Source organism: Nematolebias whitei, chromosome 10 (assembly GCF_014905685.2).
Source record: "Nematolebias whitei isolate Nwh7 chromosome 10, NemWhi1, whole genome shotgun sequence".
Classification (NCBI taxonomy): domain Eukaryota; kingdom Metazoa; phylum Chordata; class Actinopteri; order Cyprinodontiformes; family Rivulidae; genus Nematolebias; species Nematolebias whitei.
Genome location: NC_056507.1, coordinates 10,870,513 through 10,891,243, shown reverse-complemented (window position 1 = coordinate 10,891,243; position 20,731 = coordinate 10,870,513). Strand labels below are relative to the sequence as shown.

At 42.0% G+C, this 20,731-nt stretch overlaps 1 protein-coding gene across 1 annotated transcript in view; it reads left to right on the top strand.

Annotated features, from left to right (window-relative positions):
• Positions 1–639: 639 nt before the first annotated feature.
• Positions 640–20,731, top strand: part of ranbp10 (RAN binding protein 10) — a 30,751-nt gene continuing 10,659 nt past the window's right edge. Inside the window, exons 1-5 of the mRNA XM_037683344.1 lie at positions 640–1,001; positions 11,882–11,993; positions 17,102–17,154; positions 20,331–20,498; positions 20,584–20,606. Coding sequence (XP_037539272.1) covers positions 791–1,001; positions 11,882–11,993; positions 17,102–17,154; positions 20,331–20,498; positions 20,584–20,606 — 567 coding nt within the window. The 5' untranslated portion in view covers positions 640–790. The remainder of the gene's footprint in view (positions 1,002–11,881; positions 11,994–17,101; positions 17,155–20,330; positions 20,499–20,583; positions 20,607–20,731) is intronic.

Genomic DNA, 20,731 nt, shown 5'->3' with positions numbered 1-20,731 from the left:
GCTGAAACATTTCACCTTCCACCCGGAAGGCTTCATCAGTCAAGGAAACACACAACACAAAATTGATTCTTCCCCCAAACAGCTTACTCCAAAGTGGAACAAACCAGTTATGTTGGTGCTAAGATGGTGTCTTTGGCACGCCCCCTCCTTTGGAGCCGGAGAATCAAGTCATTCTTTCAGGGATGAAGATGTTCACATCCTTGATAGAGAGGAACGATGGTTTGAGAGAGGAGTAAAGGAGGCCATTGACCATGTGAGCAGCTGGTTTTGGTTGTCAGCAGCAAACTGGTTGATCCACTCTGAGAAGGTGCTATTTATAAGACTGAGCTGAATACAGCACCTCAGACTGAAGAAGTCTTTCGGATGAAAGACGAAACGTTTCTAAAAAATTTTTGTTTTTTTGAATGTCCAGAGGACCAGATTTAACTTTTTAGATATTCTTAGTTTAGTATTTCAGCATAAACAAAATAAACTTGCACAGTAAGATCATTAAAATAATATTAATAGTAATTTAAAAAATCTAGATGTTCTTAAGCCCTGAACAGTACTCACAGCTGTGGACTCGTGTAGTCCCTTCTAGATGTACCGCCGGCCGAACTCCAGTACCCACAATGCACCGCTGCAGCCTACAGTACATTCTGCTTCTCCGGGATGTCACACCGCTGCTATTTTCTCTCCACAGTCTCGCTCACTCCCTCAACCCACAGCTCCAGCGGACTGACACCGGACTCTGAGTCGAAACAAACCAACAACAACAATAAGACACGACCCAAAAGGCCCGGAAAATAAAATGGCAGAGCTCGGTTCGGGAAGCCTGCCGTTGATAGGAGATCCAGCTTTCAACTACCAGCAGGACTCGGAGCAGGAACTGAGCGAAAGGCTGAAGCGGCTGTACCCGGCTGTGAACGAGGAAGAGACCCCGTTACCCCGGTCCTGGAGCCCCAAGGATAAATACAGCTACATCGGGCTGTCACAGAACAACCTGCGGGTCCATTACAAAGGTTAGAGGAGCGGTTCTGACTCGGTCCCAGACAGCTGAGAGGTCTAATCGGTGTGTGTGTATCTGCGGAGGGGGCACACACACACACACATACAGTGTGATTATGTCGTGTGTGTAGTTCTGGTAAACCTAGCCGCCTGTCCTCGCTTTGTTTCCCAAATGAGCAGAGGAATTCCCAAACGGGTGACAGTGAACCCACTAACCCCTGACAGTTGCTGCTATCCCCAACGAACTGAAATCCGCGTCCCTCATTGTTTATTTCCCCTCCGTTGTTGTTGTTTGTTTACTGGAAAGTGCCCTCGCTGACACCAGAAGGGGTCAGTTAGTTTCAGTTAGCCGAGGAACAACAAGCAGGAGTCCGCTAGCTTGCTAGCAGCCTCCAGAGCGAACGGCAGTTAGTTTGTTAGCTTAGCACAAGCTAGCTGCTTGTTATTGAAAGAAGGCTAACAAGATGGATACGAGCCCAACTTGGTGTCAGCCTTCAACAATGTTACGCCCTAGTGTCAGGTTTGCACCACGCCACACGCAGCTGTTGATTAAAAATATCGTTAGTTGTAATTTTCCAGAAATGTGTTTTTATTTTGTAGCCTGAAGAGGCCCATTCAGTTGTGTGAGCACAGCAGCCACAGGTCCAGTGGGTCCAGCTGTGACACATGAGGCCTCTGCGCATTCAGCCTTTATCAGACGAAATAAAGCGCCCATCGTGAAATAAATCAGTTTTTGTCTTTGAGCAATAACTGCTGCAGTCAGTGCTTCAAACTGCGGTCACGTTTAGATTTTAAATAAAATCAAAACATCAGACCCCACTGCCCCAGGAGTTAAACTAATCAACTCAAAGGCCTCTCTGGTCCAATTTGTTTTCAGCTTTTTTATTAATTTGCTTCACAGAGAAACCAAGTACAAGAATAATCAGTGAAGGAAGGTAGAAACCCTTCAAAGATCCTTCTAAACGCATCGTACAGGTTTAAAATAAAGGCCTGTCATTCCTTGAGGAATGCATATCGCCCGCCATTTTATGATTAGGAATTAACCTTAGAAATAATAAAATGCCACGATCAGATTATGTGTTGTAAATGACTCTCGGCTACTACCACGCCAAATTTTGGCTCGGTGTCTGTCAACCTGACTACTTGTTTTAGCTAAGGTTGTTTAGATGTGGCGGCCATCTTAAGTAATCACTTGTAGAAGTACAGTACATCCAGTGATTACTCTTTTGGAGTTTCATCAATCATCCCAGAGGGTTGTGAGATATTTTGCTAACAGACATGAATGACTACATAGATTAATGATTGTACATAATTTTCCACCTGTCATGGCAGCAGGCAATAAAAAATAAAGTTAAACAGGAATAAAAATTAAAATAAACATTTAATTTTACTTGATTTTACGCAAAACCAACTGCGACATGTGGAGGATGAATTTTAAAATTATGAACGTAATATTTCTAAAACTCCAGAGTTTATGAGTTCATTTTATCTTGTTGGCTCTTTGCATCAGTGCAGATCAGCTGTCTAACCTGTTCCTTTTAAAGGTTTATCAGATAAATATCTACACAAGAAGCAAATATTAGTTTAAGATATGGACTTTCTTAAACAGATAGCCTGAACTGAACACCATGCATAATTGATCACTGCTGAGCTGAATATCAGCCCACGTTTTAATCATTTGTGCTATAAATGCACCTTAAGTGTCCTTATTAAACATTTATTTCTGGTTCTAACGTGACCAGATACACTTGGTGAGAACATTAAATCCTGTCCGTGCTAAGTCCCGTCCCATATTCCTCTGCAGCTGTTTGGAGCAGCACAACGAGGTTCGTGTTTAAATATAAATCATGCCATTTCACTTTGAGTAATGTAGGCCGTTCAGTGTTTTTGTCTGCGGGGAGATTAGGTGACGCTGCACGTTTAAGAGATGACACACAAACAGGTCGGTTCTGGAGCGGGTTCCTCCAGCTCTGGCTCTCCTACCTCTCAACCCTGGTGGTTTGGATGCTATTTTGACCGGTGTGCTAATTTCGTCTGTTCAAGGCCGCACAGTCTTTACCTGAACCGTGCCGCACACACACATCCATCCTGCAACTTGCACTCAGAGTAAGATTAGAACCAGAGCATTTGATACAGAGGAATGCATGTCGCCCGCCACCTTTCATCTTTTAATCTATGACCATTTCATAACGAGAAAGGACAAAGTTGCAGTCGTTTGGGTCCAACTTTGTAAATAAGGTTAGGCATGATTTCACGCAGCGTCTGTTAGAGCTTGGAGTATGTTTTGAGGATGACTCTCAGCTACTACTGCACCAAACTTTAGCTCAATGTCTGTGAAACTGTTCTAGTTGGCTAAGGTCAATTAGCTGTGGTGGCCATCTTTTGTTGACTCCAGAAGTTAAATACTTACAGATCTACATCCTGTGGTTACTTTACAAAAGTTTAAATATTCATCTAAAACTGTTCAAGTCATGTGTAAATTTGTGTTTTATTATTTAACTCTTGCTTTCAACAGGCTGTTTATTACATATTGTTGCCATGTTTCGTTAAAATCTGTCAGTGTTTCTTGAGATATTTTGCTAACAGAGTTGATACTAACAGATACTGCCCAAGTTATTAAACAAAAAAGTTGTGCAACCTGTAGCATGTGTCGAGGATAACTCTCTGCACCAAATCTTAGCCCAATATTTGAAAAATTGGATTGATTCATTTTTGTGGTTTCGTAAGTTCACTTAGCTGTCGTGGCCATCTTAAACTGGACTGACTCCAAATAAATTTAATCCAAATGTTCATCTAAATATAATTTATTTCTGCAAGTTTCATAGTTTGTAATAAAAAAAAATAGAATTTTAGCTAAATATAAGTAAAACTAGCTAAGTTTTAGCCATATTTGTGTTTCCTAGTCAGCTGTCTGTGGCAGCCATCTTGACTTGTGTTGACTTCAGTAGAAAATCAATTGTAGATGTGCAGCCAGTGATCACTTTCGAAGAGTTTTGTCAAAATCCATCTAGTGGTTCACAAGATATTTAGCTAACACTACAGAAAAATGAACAGGGACTCAGCCTCTCTTTTTTTTTTTTCTTTCATAATATTATAAGTATTGAGACATGATTACAGAACATCTGGCCTCAGTTAAATTTAATGATCCATGTACAATTAAGTCCTGCCTGCGTGAAATCCATTAAATTAACGTGTTTGGTATCAACCAGGAGCTGCTGATTAACTGATCACCATCAGCGGGTCCACCTCTAGAAAAGCAGTGGTCTTTGTTGCTCTGGAGCATACAGGTGTATGTATGTTAACACAATGCCAAGGTGAAAAGACATCAGCAATGACCTCAGAGAAGCAGCTGTTGTGCCCCTCGATCTGGGAAGGGTAAAAGGGAATTTTCAGTTTAGTGTCCGTCATTTTACAGAGTGAAAGATTATTCATGAGGGGAAAACCTTTCAGACAGATGACCGTCTTCCCAGGAGTGGCAGATAATTCACCCCAAAGGTCAGACTGTGCAATGCTCAGAAAAAAGAGCTCCAGCCTAGACTCTACAGGTTAGAGGTCAAAGGTCTTGACAGAATAATTAGGAGAAATGTTGAATAACGATGGCTTGTTTGGAAGAGTTGTAGGAGAAACCTTCTCACTAAAACAAACATGGCGGTACGACCTACACCTAATTTATGCTTGCCGTTCTTGGGTTCAGGAACGGTGTCGCTCAACAAAACTGATGGTGTCAAAATGTGATGGGGATCACTCTCGGCTACTACCACACCAAACTGCTGCTCAACATCAGTTAAATGGACCGAGCTGCAGACATTTTAGTGTTCGTTAGGTCACCTGAGTCAAGTTCATTCCAAAATCGAATCAGTTATCGGTTTACATCCAGTGATTTGATGACAGTTTCATTAAAACTCCCAACATGGTTCAGGAAATATTTTGCTCACAGACACAAGCAAAATCCTTTTTCACCGCTCGGCATTTAAAACAATCTCTGCTCATGAAAACGTATTATTAGATTTACTTTTTAATAAAATAATCCCTTTATTTCAGATGAAACTATGCTTCTGTGTCTGAAACAGTTCTCGGGAACATGAATGAATAATTTCTATAGCTTGGATAATTTCTGTCAGCTGTTCAGAAGAGACGGGCCTGACTCCGGCTGATGTCGGGTCAGTCATCAGAACTCTCTGCGACACAAAGCGATCCTGCAGATTAACTCGTGCTGGGATTACAGAGATGACTTTTTGGAAACGTGTCACAGTAATATAACGTTGTTGTCGGGCAGAAACTAGACTCTTCTGCAGAACTGCGATTCTGTATGTCCTGTGGAGAAAACGATGTTCTGAATCTGAGTAAACTAGAGGCCTGCAGGGAGAGACGCGTCCTTGACACCAGAAACAGTCCGGATGAAGAAGTCAAACAGTCGAGACTCTCTTACCGACATGAATTTAAACTGATTTCTAGTTACCTAGCCTGTGTTAGCATACAGCTAACAATGCTGCTGTTTTATTTTTTTATTATTCCTGAAGATTTGCCTCCCTCTCTTCTGAACTGATGGATTTTTTTTAACCGTTTGACTCTGCAAAGTAATTTAGGTCCAGTTTACACAAGACTGTTTTTAAGTTAAAAAGGAACAAAGCTGTTATGCTTCGGCTGTTCATCCACTCAACAGTGACCGGACTCCATAACACCGAAGCTTTTTAGATCCAGGTCTTAGAGCAGAAGAACTCCCAGCATTGTTTCAAAGGAAAACACACTATGGTTTCAGTCGGTCCATAGTTAATCTGCTCATGCCTGAGTAGATCAACAACAGTAACAATGGTGGACAGCAGAGGACTGTTTGTGCTGCTCATCCCAACTTCATTCGTTCTAGAAAAATGTTCATGTATGCCATTTTGGATGTAACTGTTCTCATGATGGCGACTGATTCGTTTATGCATGTGTTGTTAAAATGCAAAAGTCACAGTGCCACCTGTTGACCGAACGTGAAACTACAGCAGGTTGAACGTATTTTGTGTTCTTGTCTAAATAGATTTCAATCAATGCGTTCACCTGTGATTATTTAAAGTTTTTACAATCATCCATCAATTTTATTTTCCGGGTTGTGCAGAAGCTGGTGTCTATTTCCAGCAGTCACTGTGCGTGAGAGGCGAGGGACACCCTGCACAGTTAGGAAGACTCCAGGCCTGGATGCAAACTTGCAACCTGCTGAGAAGTGACAGCTCTAACCACTGCTCCACGCACCTCCCAGATAATCTACAAAGCTTCTAGGAAGTCGTTGACATGTACAGGTCCTCACTCTACCACTACTGCAGTGCCTCTCAAAACGTAGTCTCTGTTTTTTCAGTGAAACCGGAGATATTCTGCTGCAGCTTGGCTGTTCGTGTACACAACAACAGCCCTTGTTTTCTCTTGCCACTTTGCCATTGGTAAGCGTGACTCTACTCGGCTCTCCTGTTCTCAGTTCTTCTCAGGTGGAGGTGATTCGCCACTGTGACTTGTTTCCCCGCTTTGTGGGTGGGATTGTCTATGCAACATAGGCCAGTGTTTCCCCTACCATTATACAAGCGGGGCTCCCCGCCCCATCAACAGAACCGAGCGCCCCGTCTACCGAACCCCACCACTGACCCCAACCACCTGTCAGCACTGATGTAACGCTAAACTAGCGGCTCGCAATGCAGGTGCACTAGCTAAAAAGCTAAAGGCAGCCTCTTCCTTCATGTTGAACCCTCACACTGGACGCACCCCCGCCACTCAAAAACTGTCGGTACAAATAGTGCACGGCTCAGATGCGTGTCTGTCTCTCCCCCCGCCGACCCCCCCACCCAAAATAACAAACTGTCGGTTCAGACAGCGCGCAGCTGAGATGTGTGTCTGTCTCTCTCCTCTCACTCACCCTGGTCTAAAACTGTAAAACTGTCAGTGCAAACAGCGCGTGGCTGCCTCTGTGTCCCCCACCCCCCCTCTAAAACTGTTGGTTTAAACAGCGCAGCTTAGGTCAAGTCTCCGTTCACAACCCCCCACCCCCCCGGACAAAAATCACGGACGAGATGAGCGCCCCGCTATGGCAAGTTATCTAGGGGAAACACTGTAGGCAATATTGTAACGGGTCATTGTGTTCGAGCCACTCCACTCGTTGTGGTCCTTAATCTGACTTGAATTTCATTAGCAAATCTCCGCACTGCTTATAAGTCTGGGTGTAGCTATGCTGCATCATCTCTGATATCTCTGTAAATGCTTTCATTTCTTGTGGCGTCATCCGTCAACAGTCAGAGATTCTCCATACTCCATTTTCCTCTGAAATGGAGCAAAGCCTCAACTTGTTGTGTCGTATGCGAGTGCTGAAAGTATATGTTTACAGGACAACTGGCTTCAGGAAGTCAGACAAGCTGTTAGTTTTTTGGACCTCGACTCATAAAGGCAAACTAGTGTCATGCCAGAGGCTAGCACACTGAATTGTGGAGACAATTAGTCTCTGTTACAGATGTAGGGGTACAGAGCCCCCAACTGGTCTGAAAGCCCATTCTACCAGGAGCATGGCCACATCATGGGCCCTGTTTTGAGGAGTATTTGTCCAAGTTATTTGTGTGGCAGCTAGCTGGGTCACACCACATACGTTTGTGCATTTTTACAGGCTGAATGTGGCTCAGCCATCCCTATCTCATGTGATACTGGACGCTGGAACTTCGCAGCCTTCTTGTCTGGGTTCAGGATAGCGAATGTCTTTGGGGCTTTCTTACAATACAGGAATGGGCTATATCTCCATCCATCCATCCATTATCTTTTACCCGCTTCTTCCATTTTGGGTCACGGGGGTCGCCTGTGCCACCGAATGAAGTTAGAAAAATAACGTCAGGTTACTTAACGTAACCCTGGTTCTTTAATAACAGTGTGAGGTGTTTCGCCAACACTTCCCTCCTTGCATGGACACAGAAAGACACCATCCTAGAATGAGTAGGAGGTTTTCGTTTGACTGTGGTATCATGATGGGGCAGAGCCCTGAGCACAACTCAACCGGTCTGTCTTTGACAGACGTGATGTCATTGGAGCTTCCGTAGTTGGGCACATTGGAGCATTTTCCATAGTGAATCATCTCACTCTTTTATCAAAGAACCAGGGTTATGTGAATCTAATAGTATGTTGTTGACTAGGCAGAGGACCACTGTGAGCTGTGTTGGACTTTCTGATATTGAGTCAATAAATTTTACATTTTGACTGTGCTGGAGGCCAAAGATGGAACCTGAGATGGGTTTAGTGCAGAGATCTAAGTTGAGAAGTTAAACCTGTCAAGTGTGATGTCATGTGGATCTAGAAGATAAATCAGTGGTTAAAACAAGCTTTTTCCTTCTTGCTCTCAGGGAAGGCGGATTCATTTTCTTCCCGTTTCTTCCCCTGCTTCTGCTCTTTGTCCTGTGAACCTTTTTGAGCCTCTCTTTGCATATCTTCCAAATTATAAATTATGGATCTGGTCTCTCAACGCACTTGATCAAATTTTCTCAATGAGAAGACAGGGCGAAGGAGAGCCCTCCTGCCCCGACAGGACACTCGCAGCTGGATATACGATGGATTCCTGGTGGCAGTGGAAGATCGTGTGTCTGTCCATATTGTCGGTCCAGGATGTTGAAGATGTGTTCATAATTGGATTTATGATAACATAATTTCTGCTTTTTGGAGTTGGTGGTTACCTGGCATATCGACATATTCGATAAACGTTGGCAGCTGTTCTGGCCATTGTGAAGCTGCCCAGCCTGTGTGAGGGAATGTGCTGTGCTGTGAACACTCAGACTCAAGTGCTATGTGAGCTGAGCCATAAGGTGGACGCAATTCTTGCTGAGAATCGCAGGCTACTTGTAGCTCCTGAATCTTGCTGGCTGGAAGGAATTGACCTTGGAGAAGTTACAAGCTGGGCTAGGCAGAGCTGACCACAAATTTGGCTGTTTGGAATTGCCATTGAGATGTACCAGTGAGACTAAAGGGAGATGGAAATTAAATGGACTCGGCCTGACCCAAAACAACTGTTGTTATCTGAATCTGGCACCGGATGTTATGTGAACAAAATGCTCTGCCCCCACTACCCGTTCCCTTCCCCAAGGACATCTGTGGACCTGTGTCAGAGCTCTACCGAGGCCGTCTGATAAACATTGCACCATCACTTTCATGTACTATGACGGGCGGTGCTATCTGGAACAGTGTTCACAAACTTACTTATGAACACACACATGCATACATTCACTTGCACAGCTATAAACACACTCCCCCCCCAACTCCGGGCCTTTTTTGCCCCCCCCCCCCCCCCCCAGTGCTGTACTGTAACCTAGGTTGGATGTGAGGTGCCAGGTGGCTGTGATGCTCTTGGGCGGCCTGTGCTGGGTGACAACCCCCCCCCCCCCCCACACACACACACACACTTCACTTTCACTCACTCCACATTCATATGTCTGATGTCATCTGTATGTTGCTTTTTTTGTGCTGAGGTTTTTTTTTTTTTGCAACATTCACACTGTCCTGTTAGAGACACAGTGTGAGATATGAATTTTGTTTACCTCCCCTTTCCTTGTGTTCCCTTTTCCTTATCTAACAAAAAAGCAGCGCCTCTCATGAGGCTGCAGCCTCAGGCACCTGTCTACCCATGATGTTTCTTTGGATGAGCTGTACTGAAATAAAATGTTGTTGTGCTTCTCTGCAATGACAATATAGGCTGATTCTGATTCTGAGCTGCAGCTCTCATTTACAGGTTTTCATCTTAAAATATTCTACTGAATTTAAATCTAACTTTGACATTTCATTTAACTGTCATGAGCCGATGTGATGCTTTCTAAAAATAGACAGTTTTGCTGTAAATATGGGATCAAAGAGTCACAAGCCGACACACGATTTGGACATGTCCAGGCATGCTGCTCACATGCAGCTAGAGTTCAGGTTTTAATCCAGATTTATCAGTTCTGTAGTCTTGACTGCATGTTCAGAAACTAAATTACTGCCAGGCCAGTTAAAGATGCTCAAATAATTTTTATTTTATTTTTTTCTTCAACCAGTAATTTAGGTTTACTAAAGACTTTGTATTTTCTGCTACAGTACGGTGTGAAGGCTGAGAGCCGAATGACGTCTGAGGTTTGCTGAAGAACGTGAAATGAGTTGTTTAAAGCTAAAAGAAGCAGAACAATAGCCAAAGGATAAAAGAAGCAAAACACAGGCTAAAAGTAAAAATATTGTTAGCTAGATAGAAGCTAAACGTAAAAATCTCTAACTGCTATGAAACAGTGAAAGGCTAGCTAGCAAAAAGCTAATTAAAAGTAGCAAATGGCTAACTAAAAATCAAAGTAGCAAATGGTTAGCTAAAAGTAAGAGTAGCTTAACACTATGTAAAGGCTAAAAGTTGTAAAACACTAACTGAATGCTAAAAGCGGTGAAAAGCTAGTTAAAAGCTAAATCTAGCAAAAATCTAGTTAAAAGTAGCAAAATCATAGCTGAATGCTAAAGTATTAATAGGCTCGCTAAAGTAGCAAAAACTAGATGGAAGCAAAAAGTAGCATATGGCTAGCTAAGCTAAAAGTAGCTAAATAGAATTTAAAGAAGCAAAAGCTTGCTGAAAGTGAAAAGTAACCAAACACTAGTGAAAAGCAGTAGCCAAAAGTAGTAAAAGCCCATCTAAAACTATTGTCAGGCCAGCCAAAACCTATAGTAAAAAAACAGCTAAATGGTAGTTACAAGTAATGAAGTGGCAAAAACTAGAAATGAAAAATAGAGAAGTAGCTAAAAGCAGCAAAAGTTAGCTAAACTCTAAAAGTAACAATTGACTAGCTAACAGTAATTAAATTATGTGATATTAGTGAAAAGCTACAGTAGTTAAAATCTATAGTAGAAAGTGGCAAAAGGATAGCTAAAGGGTAAAATAAACAAGAAGCAAATAATGGAAAAAAAGACTAGCTAAATAAAAGGAGCAAAACACTAGTTTAAAAGTTAAAGTAATCAACTGCTAGCTAAAAGTAGTTGAACAGTAGCTTAAAGCAACAATATAATAAAAACAATAAAAGAAGTTGAAAGGTAGCTAAATGTTAATAGTAGCAAAGCTGCTAAAAGTAGCAGACTAGAATAACAAGAGGAGCCAGTTCACTGAAGCTGATTTTAAATAGAAGAAGCTGAATAAATCCAAGATTAATTTCATGGGGAACATAACAGTTAATGAATAAAATGATTAAAGTTAAAATAACCAAAGATTGTAGCCCCCATCTCCTAAAAGAGCTGAAGGTTTAGATATATGAATGGCTATAGCAAACAAACAGAAAAACAACGTTGCACATGCTGAATCAGCATTCACAGATGATCAAAAACAAAAGTTTATTCGAGTTTCTGATCTGATTGTCACGGAGGCTCTGCTGTGTTCAGGGTCGACGGGCTGAACAACCAGCTGCTTCGCCTAAGGTTACTGCCTATCTGCATTTTCTACGAGCTCACTGCCACTTGTTAGGTTTGATGACAGGTGAGCAGGATAGCATGTAGCAGAAAGAGATGCACACATGCTGACTGTGGCGACATGGTTTCTGTTATACAATACTCAAAACAGCAGCTCGCTCATAACCCCAGGGATTGCATAACCACCCATCTGAATATAGAGTGACAGACAGACAGTAATGGATGTTGTGTTTGAATCAGAACGGTCCAGACATAAAACACGAGCCTGTTGTTTACACTTTTATCACAGACTGTATGTAGAGCAGGTTGGTTTTTAATCCTGCTGTAGGAAAGTCGCCATCACAGATTGTGGATCTCTGGGAGGAAAGCTTAACCTACAGCCTAAGAGTACATAAAACCAGAGAGCGATGTTATGTGAATTTTTGATTAAACAGCCTTAAAAATGACTGATGAAGAGGAGAGGTTGATGTGTTGACATCTTTCTCTACAGGCCATGGAAAGAACCACAAAGATGCAGCATCAGTGCGAGCCACACACCCAATCCCCGCCGCCTGTGGGATCTACTACTTCGAGGTGAAGATTGTCAGCAAAGGTCGAGATGGGTAAGAAGACACGAAACCTTGCTTCTGTCCTGACTGGTTCTACTCTGGGACCTTTGTCAAGACCAAAACACGGCTTCAGTACTTGTCTCTCATGCAGAGGTGCCTTCAGTTTGGTTTAAAAGAAAGTCCGCCTTCTTTCAATCCCAAGGTTTTACCTTTCAGAACAAAACCAACCACAATTCCCTCAAAGTTGGGACATTGTGTAAAATGTAAATAAAACCAGAACACAATGGTTTGCAAATGGCACAAACTCATATTTTATTCACAATGAAATCCAGTAAATATCTGAAATGTTGAGACAAATTGTATTATAAAAAATGACGTTTTTAACTTTTAAGACTGCAACACATCTTTAAAACGTTGGGACAGGAGCAACCAAGGTTGTAAAAATAAGGTGTACGACTAAAAAACTGCCATAAAATAAATAAATTAAGAAATGTTGTCAACAGGTCTGTAAGAGAACTGGATATAAAAAGAGAATTTTAGAGAGGCTTCATTGCTCAGATGGAAACATGGACAGATCTAAAAATAGTAGAATAATTTCAGAATGGATGGATGGATGAATTTCAGAATAAAGTTTCTGAATGAAGTACGTTTAATCTCCATCGTCTCCAGTTCATAATCCATAATCCAATTCATCCATAGGTTACAACAATCTGTAGAAATCTCTGAGTTCTTCCACTCAGGAACACTTCACTGATCATTGTTCACAGTTCACCATGACGTCCACAAATGTTGCTTAAACTATCAGACAAAGAAGAAGCCAGATGTGAACACCATCCAGTGCCGCTGCCGTCTTCTCTGGACCAGAGCTCATTTCAAATGGACTGAGGGGAAGTCCACAACTGTTCTGTGGTCAGATGGATCAGATTCTTAAGTTCTGTTTGGAAACCATGGACACCACATCCTCTGTACTAAAGAGGAGCAGGACTGTCTGACCTGTTTTCATCTCACAGTCCAAAAACCTGCCTCTCTGATGGTATTGGGGTGCATTAATGCCTCTGGCATTAGCCTTTTACAAATCTGGAATCAATGCAGAAAAGTATCTACAGGTTTTAGAACAATATATGCTTCCGTCCAGATTACATATTTTTCAGGGAAGTTCTTGCGAATTTTAGAAAGTGGATGTTAAACTACAAACTGCATTCATTAAAACAGCATGGTCTGATGGTAGAAGAGTCCAGGTGCTGAACTGACCTGCCTACGGTCCAGACCTCCCATTAACTGAAAATATTTGAGGCGTCACGATGCAGAAGAAAAATCAGCAAAAAAAGAGCCAGGACTATTAAATGGATCGAATCCTCTATCAGACCAGAATGGGACAACATTCCCTCTAAAACCCTCCAACATCTGGTTTCCTCAGGTCCTCCAAACCCGCCAACATCTGGTATTCTCAGGTCCAGGTCGTTTGCAGACTACTGGTAATAGAAGTGAAGATGCTTCACAGAGGAAACCTGGACCTGGAAAAAACTTTTGGATCCGACATAAAAATGAAATTGACCTTTTTTCTTATAAATGATATAATTTCTTATTTTTAACATTGAATGTCTTTTTGTGTGTGCTCCATTGTGAGTTTACTGCAAGTTTTTGAAATTTAAAAATCATTTCATTCTGTTATTTACATTTTCTACTTTATCAGAATTAGGGTAGAAAATAATGTCTATTTCAAAATGATCCAAACTGAACTTCAAGTGCACAATAACACAACAGATGCCACAGTGCCATTTGCACAAGTTAGGAGTCATCAGGACTCTGTACCACAGAGCAGACGGCGTCCCCACTAACTCAGGAGCCCGGCAGAAGGAGAAATCCCACACAAGACAGGCTCTAGAGGAATATGGATATCCTAACTGGGTCTTCCTGAAAGCAGAGAAGAAACCCAAACAGGACTCCAGTCAGCCATCAGGTGAAAAGGAGGAACCCAGACCAGTGGTCATTCCGTATGTTGAGGGAGTGACAGAGAAACTGAGACGTTTATTTTCTAAACACAAAGTCCCAGTGGCTTTTAAACCCCAAAATACATTACGGCAAAGACTGGTTCATCCCAAAGATCCAGTTCTCCGGCACAAACAGAGTAATATTGTGTATGCTGTTCAGTGTCAGGAGGGCTGTGATCAGTCTTACTTTGTACATCGGGGAAACTAAACAGCCACTGGTTCTAAAAGATGGCCCAGCACAGAAGATCAACACCATCAGGCCAGGACTCTGCGGTCTACACTCATCTCCAGGCCAGCGGTCACTCGTTCAAGGATGAGGATGCTCACATCCTGGATAGAGAGGAACAATGGTTTGAGAGAGGAATGGTAAATGGTAAATGGACTGTACTTCTTTAGCGCCTTTTTATCTTATTGAGATACTCAAAGCACTTTACAACACAATCTGTGCCTCATTTACCCATTCATACAGCACTCTACTAGAGCTCTATTAAGCTAACTGAACAAATTCTAAAGAGACTTATCAGTGCTTTAGATCACATTCAAACACCGATGGGACACACATCGGAGGCATTGAGGGGTTCAGTGTCTGGACCAGGGACTCTTCGGCATGTGACTGCTGGTGGATTTGAACCCCAAACTCATGCACTGGAGGACGACTGCTCTAACCACTCAGCCACAGCTGCAAGGAGAGGAGAAAAGGAGGCCATCTTTGTGAAGATAAACCGTCCATCATTAAACAGGGTGGAGGCCTCCATGTTCAACTGTCCCTCTCTTACAATCCTGTTATTGCTAGTATCACTCAGTCCCCTGTGAATAGCAAGTGGCCATCAGCGCACTAACAATCCATTGTTGGGCTGATGGTCCTCCTTTTACATGTGAACAGCTAGTTCTGAATGTCAACAACAAACTGATGGTTGATTCACCAAGAGAAGTTGCTATTTATAAGACTGAGTTTATTACAGCTCCTCAGACTGAGGCGGTCTTTTGGATAAAAGACGAAACGTTTCAACAATGTAAAAAAAAATGTGTACGTTTTGCAACTGTCCAGAGGACCTGACTTTGTTGGATTGTTCTTCTTGGATTATTGAGCATGCATCAGGACACGGTGTCATTATTTATCAAACAGCAACACAGTCAGTCACATGCTGATGTGACAACCTGTGTCATATTTCTCCTCCTACGCTGCAGATTTATTGAGGCAGAAGCAGAACGACGTGAATTGTTCCATTGATGCAGCTCAGAGCAGATATTTACTGCAGGAATCTGAGTGATGAACTCGGCGTGTGCCAGACGTCTCAGGACACTCAGACTGTTTACGCTTGTTTGCGCAGCGATGGGCCAACAACCCGTCGCTGCACAACGGTCCCGGCTGACTTCTGTCCGAGCTTCTCTACTTGCTGACACTACTTCTGCCTCATGCTCATCAAAACACCTTACTCATTCTTTTTTCTCTGATTCTTTTGTGGGGGAAATCAGCAACACAACATTTATTTATTTATTATTTTGTAAATAAACACAACCATTCCTAAAAACATATTAGGATTAAAAATGTAAATGCTCCAATAAACTCTCAGTAACTTTACTGCTCTTACGTCTTCCCTTCTTTTAATCGACCCGCTTAAAGCCATTATAAATTCACTTTTTGATCCCATATTGCTGTCGACCTCAGTCTCTCATTTCATCAGACAAAATAGTTTTAGTTTGACTAAAAAGAGCAGAAATATATTTGCGTTGCGCATGAGTAAACATTTAGTATAAAGCAGTAGATCCACGTGGACGCAGGCTGAAGATTCATCCACGCCTGACGTCGGCCGCTTCGTGGCTTGACTGAAAAAATGTTGTATAGATGGGGCTGCCACAGCTGGGGGGGCCTTCTCAAAACTCAGGACTGGAATTAAAAACAAAAGAAGTTTTTTTTTTGTTTTTTTTTTATCCTTTTGGCTGTCTTAAAAGGGGGAAAATGCCATAAAATAAATATTTTCTCAATAAAAAAAATAAAAAAAAGAATTATGGAGTTTTGTAAAACTAAATGCTCCTAAGCATTTCATTTCAATTTCAATTCACTTTATTTCTTTAGCACCAAGTCACAACAGAAGTCATCTCAGGGCACTGAACAGAAACACTCATATATAAAAATAACAATTTAACATTATTTATCTGAGGAGCAGACTGCTTTGAATTTAACTCCATCACAGAACTCTCATCTTGAGCAAGCATGAAGGCGACCGTGGGAAGGAAAAACTCCCTCATGAGGAAGAAACCTTTAGCAGAACCAGGCTCAGGACAAGTGGCCATCTGCTTTGACCGGCTGGGTTTGGTAGGAACAGATACACAATGGCAGGTCAGGAATCACATGTTAAGATGGAAATAGCATCTAATGAAAATTATTTAATTTTAACAAATTATTTAAGGAAATGAGGTCAATTTGTCCTCAAGTAGTGTAAGCCTATGGCAACATAAGAAACTAATCCTAACTATAGGATTTATCAAAAAGGAAAGTCTTAAGCCCAGTCTTAAAACTGGACAATGTGTCAGCCTGGACAGAAACTGGAAGTTGGTTCCACAAGAGAGGAGCCTGATAACTGAAAGATCTTCCTCTCATTCTGCTTTTGGAAACTCTAGGAACCACAAGTAAACCTGCAGTTGAGAGCGAAGTGCTCTGTTGGGAAAATATGGAACAATAAGATCTCGAATATAAGATGGAGCTAGGTTGTTGAGAGCTTTGTAGTTTAGAAGTAAGATTTTTTATTCAATTCTGGACTGGGAGCCAGTGGAGAGAAGCTAAAACTGGAGAGATATGATCTCCTACTAACTCCAGTTAAGACTCTGGCAGCAGCATTTTGGACTAACTGAAGACTTTTTAAAGACGTATTTGGACACTCAGAAAATAAACAATTGCAATAGTCCAGTCTAGACGTGACAAATGCATGAGCCAGTTTAAAGTTAAAATTTGAAATGAAAAACGTAATTTCAAATTTGATGTTTTGTTTGTTTCAGGCTGAGAAAGCTCTAAAACACTGACTAGTTTATTTAGAAGTTTATGTCAAGTGGTCACCTGCAGGAACAGTTTTTGCCTTTAAATGCCCTTTCGATAGTTAAATGTAGACGTAGAATGGTAATATTAGTATAGCAGTAATGATTTCAACACTCTTCTTCTCTTGCTCGTTGCAGGTACATGGGCATCGGCCTGTCTGCACATGGAGTCAACATGAACAGGCTGCCCGGTGAGTACGTGTGAGCTGGTCTCACAAAGGAAGCTGGACAATCAGACGTTTGTTGTTTGGTTCTGAAATCCATTTTAGTTACTTTAATTTATCGACGGGAGAACAAGAAGACTGAGCCAATCAGCCAAACGAAGGTTATCTAACACGAACCGAGGGGAGGATTTCATAATGCGTCTAACAGTAACTTGGACTCACCGGGGTCAGAGCCAGATTTTCAGACCACTTTGGCAGTCTGTCAAGAAAAACATCCTTCTTTTGTTCAATCCTGGCTGCGCTCAGGACGACGTGCACGACACAATTAAGTTGTCAACGCTGAAAACTTGTAATTGTTTATTAGTCAACAGTTTGATTCCCGTGGTTTTTTCGGCTCCGATTACAACAGTTTTACTTTATCAAGCTTTAGAGTTTCTCATGAGCATGTCCAGTTCTGAAAGACGGGTCACATATTAGCAGTTAGTCATTGTTTTCTTTCAGGGTGGGGATGTTTCCAGAGATGAAGGGCTGAAGGAGAAAATGAGGGCCAGGAAACTATGTAGAAGCAAAGAAGAATCAGATTTTATGGGTAAATTAAAGGAGCCACTACAGAAGCCCAGTTCTGCCATCTGTAAGTCATATTTATGAGGCACAATCCCAGAGTTGTGACTTTATCAGAGTGGCACAAATGGGTTTGCATAGCCACAGATATGTCAATATTTATAAGGTTTAAGAATTAAAGTGGAGGGAAATGGAGCTGGCCAGCTACTGATTCACTCAGGTCTATGATTCAAATCCTAGCACTGAATTAAGATTCAGTTAACCTGGATCCTACATGTCCTCTGGCAGACTGCTGATGAGTTGTTGAGTTGTAGATTTTCAAAAAAGAAAACTGAATCGCCAAAACCTTCGGACTCAGATGAGTCAGGTTTGTGATTTAGGTTAAAGACTCACCAGAAACAAACAGCAGACTCAGTACAAACACACATTTAATTCAAGTTATTTTTTTGGTTACCTTAATTTGAACATTTCACGTTTTAGGTAAATTTCTTTTATTCTATTGTCTTTGAATTGATTGATTGTTGTGTGGAATTGTAAAATCTGAATAATGCAAATGTAAATACCTAACTAGTTGTAGTTTTGGGCAGCGTCAAGTGAATCACTATCACGAGTGACTCACATTAACCTGAGTCCATAAAGTGAACCAGATTTGCTGCCTCGGGAGGGAAAGAGATGCAATTCATTTTATTTATTTATTTATTTATTTTGTAGTTGTCGTTGGTGGACTCAGCAGTCTGACAGCTGCAGACAGAACGTGTTGGGACACGTCAGTGACACATGGCGTGGACTCGTGGTGTGACCTCAAAGTAACACGACTTCAGACAAACATGGACTCTCACTTTGTAAAGAACAATTGCTCAGTTTGGACTTTAAATAGCACTGGCTGCAGGGCTTCAGCTGTCAGTCAGACACTTCCTGCATCGTTTATTTCCACGTGTATGTACAATATAATAAGTGTTTATTTAGGATCCCTTCAGTGGTTGTTTTTTTAAATCATAGATTATACTTTTTTTTTTCATTTACAAGAGAGACCTGTAATATAAGCATAAACATAAGCAACACATTTACATCACAAACATTGAAAAATCTATTTAACAGCTGTTATGGCTTTAACACGAATAAACACGTTAAATGACACTTAGAAGAGCTCGGTCACTAATATAAAAAACATTCCTGCTTAAACAAATGAAACGTGGGCTACAGTTGTTGTAGCAGCTGCTGCTGCATCTTCATCTTCCCACAAGAGTGTGCACGAACATGGCCGATCACAGATGTTTAAAAAGTGGCAAGCATCGGCTGATTAAATCAGTCAACGGGTCTACATCTGCTTCGTATATTTTATGTAAAATATGTGACAAAGTCTCCAGCTAAAAATGTGAATACGTTGTAGAGAAGTGCTCAAGTCAAGTGGGTGAGTAAAGGGAGTGAGGTTCAGAACTTGTGTATTTGTCTCATTTGGTCCGGTTTGGTCCAGTGTTCCCACCGCTGACCTCTGTGTCTGATCCTGCTGTGGAGGCTTGCCCATTTCATTAGCATGTTGGAGCAGCGAGCCCAGCTTTAGAGGCAATATCCCTGTCAGCAGATTAATCTAATACCTCCCCACACACAGGGAGACGAAGGACAATGTGTGATCAAGTTGACAGAAATGCACCAGCGCGCACAGAGGACACGAGCATGGAAACACTCCTCTGGGTTTAGGTTAATACTTCACAGATATACATCACACGTTTCTGAGTACACGTCCGAGTTCTCTGCTGTCCCGTGACCTACTTCCCTCTAACCCTGCCTGGTTTCTTTGTCTACAACATACGCCCCAGCCGAGGTTTGAATACCGACAGAGGGAGCCGAATGCCGCCGGCTTCAGGTCGCTTGAAACTCGGACGATCCTCGAGGAGGAAAAATTTCAAAACCCAGTTTAACGCCGAATTAAAAAGCTTCGCCCAAATGACTGAAGAGAACGTCAGATGATGATGTTTCACCCAGACTGCTTCAGAGAAGAACCATGCATGCATGGAGAGAACATGCACACTCCACCCAGAAAGGTCCCGGGCTGGTACTTGAACCATCGACCTTCTTGCTGCAGCTCTTAGAGCCACCGTGCTGCCTGTCAGCAGACATGAAATAGTAAATAAAAAATAATAAAAATAAAATCCATCCATTCATTATCTTTTACCCGCTTCTTCCATTTTGGGTCACGGGTCGCCGGTGCCCATGTCCAGCAATCACAGTGCGAGGGGCGGGGTACACCCTGGACGGGTCGCAAGTCCATCACAGGGCCTAAAAATAAAATCATGTCTTCTTGTTCTCTTGCTCTGGTGAATTTTACCATTCTGGTCCTGATCCTGTTTCTGGTTCTGGTCCTGGTTCTGGTTCTGGTTACTGAGCTGCTGTTTCTGTAAGCAGTGACTCACCAGTTTCTTTAAAAGTCCTCCTGCTGGTTGTCTAGGACACTGCAGCATGTGTGTGTGTGTGGGGCAATCAGTCTGAGTCATTAGGTCAGTAACTGTCTCCTCAGTCCGGTTCAGCTCTCTTCGGCTGCTTTTTTTTCTCCCCGTCCTTCATGTTTGTTTTCCTGTATCTTTTGGGTCAATGACCGTACATAAAATAACTGATCCTCATCTTCCTTCTTCTTCATCTTTCAGGATGGGACAAACACTCATACGGTTACCACGGAGACGACGGTCACTCCTTCTGCTCTTCTGGGACCGGCCAACCGTACGGTCCGACGTTCACCACGGGCGACGTGATTGGCTGCTGCGTAAACCTCATCAACAACACCTGCTTCTACACAAAAAACGGCATCAGTTTAGGTCCATTATGTCTCAGATGAGTCCGACGATTTGCTTTAGGTTTAAAAAATGAAATTTTAACTCTTGATGTTCTTTACTCCTTTAGGTGTTGCCTTCACTGACCTCCCTGTAAGTACACGTACCGCTGAAATAACAGATTTTCTTTTCTCTAATATTAAAACTTCATTCTGCAGCAAATAGATATCCACACATTTCCATCACTTGAAGTGGCTGTTTTTCTTTTGTTAGAATAA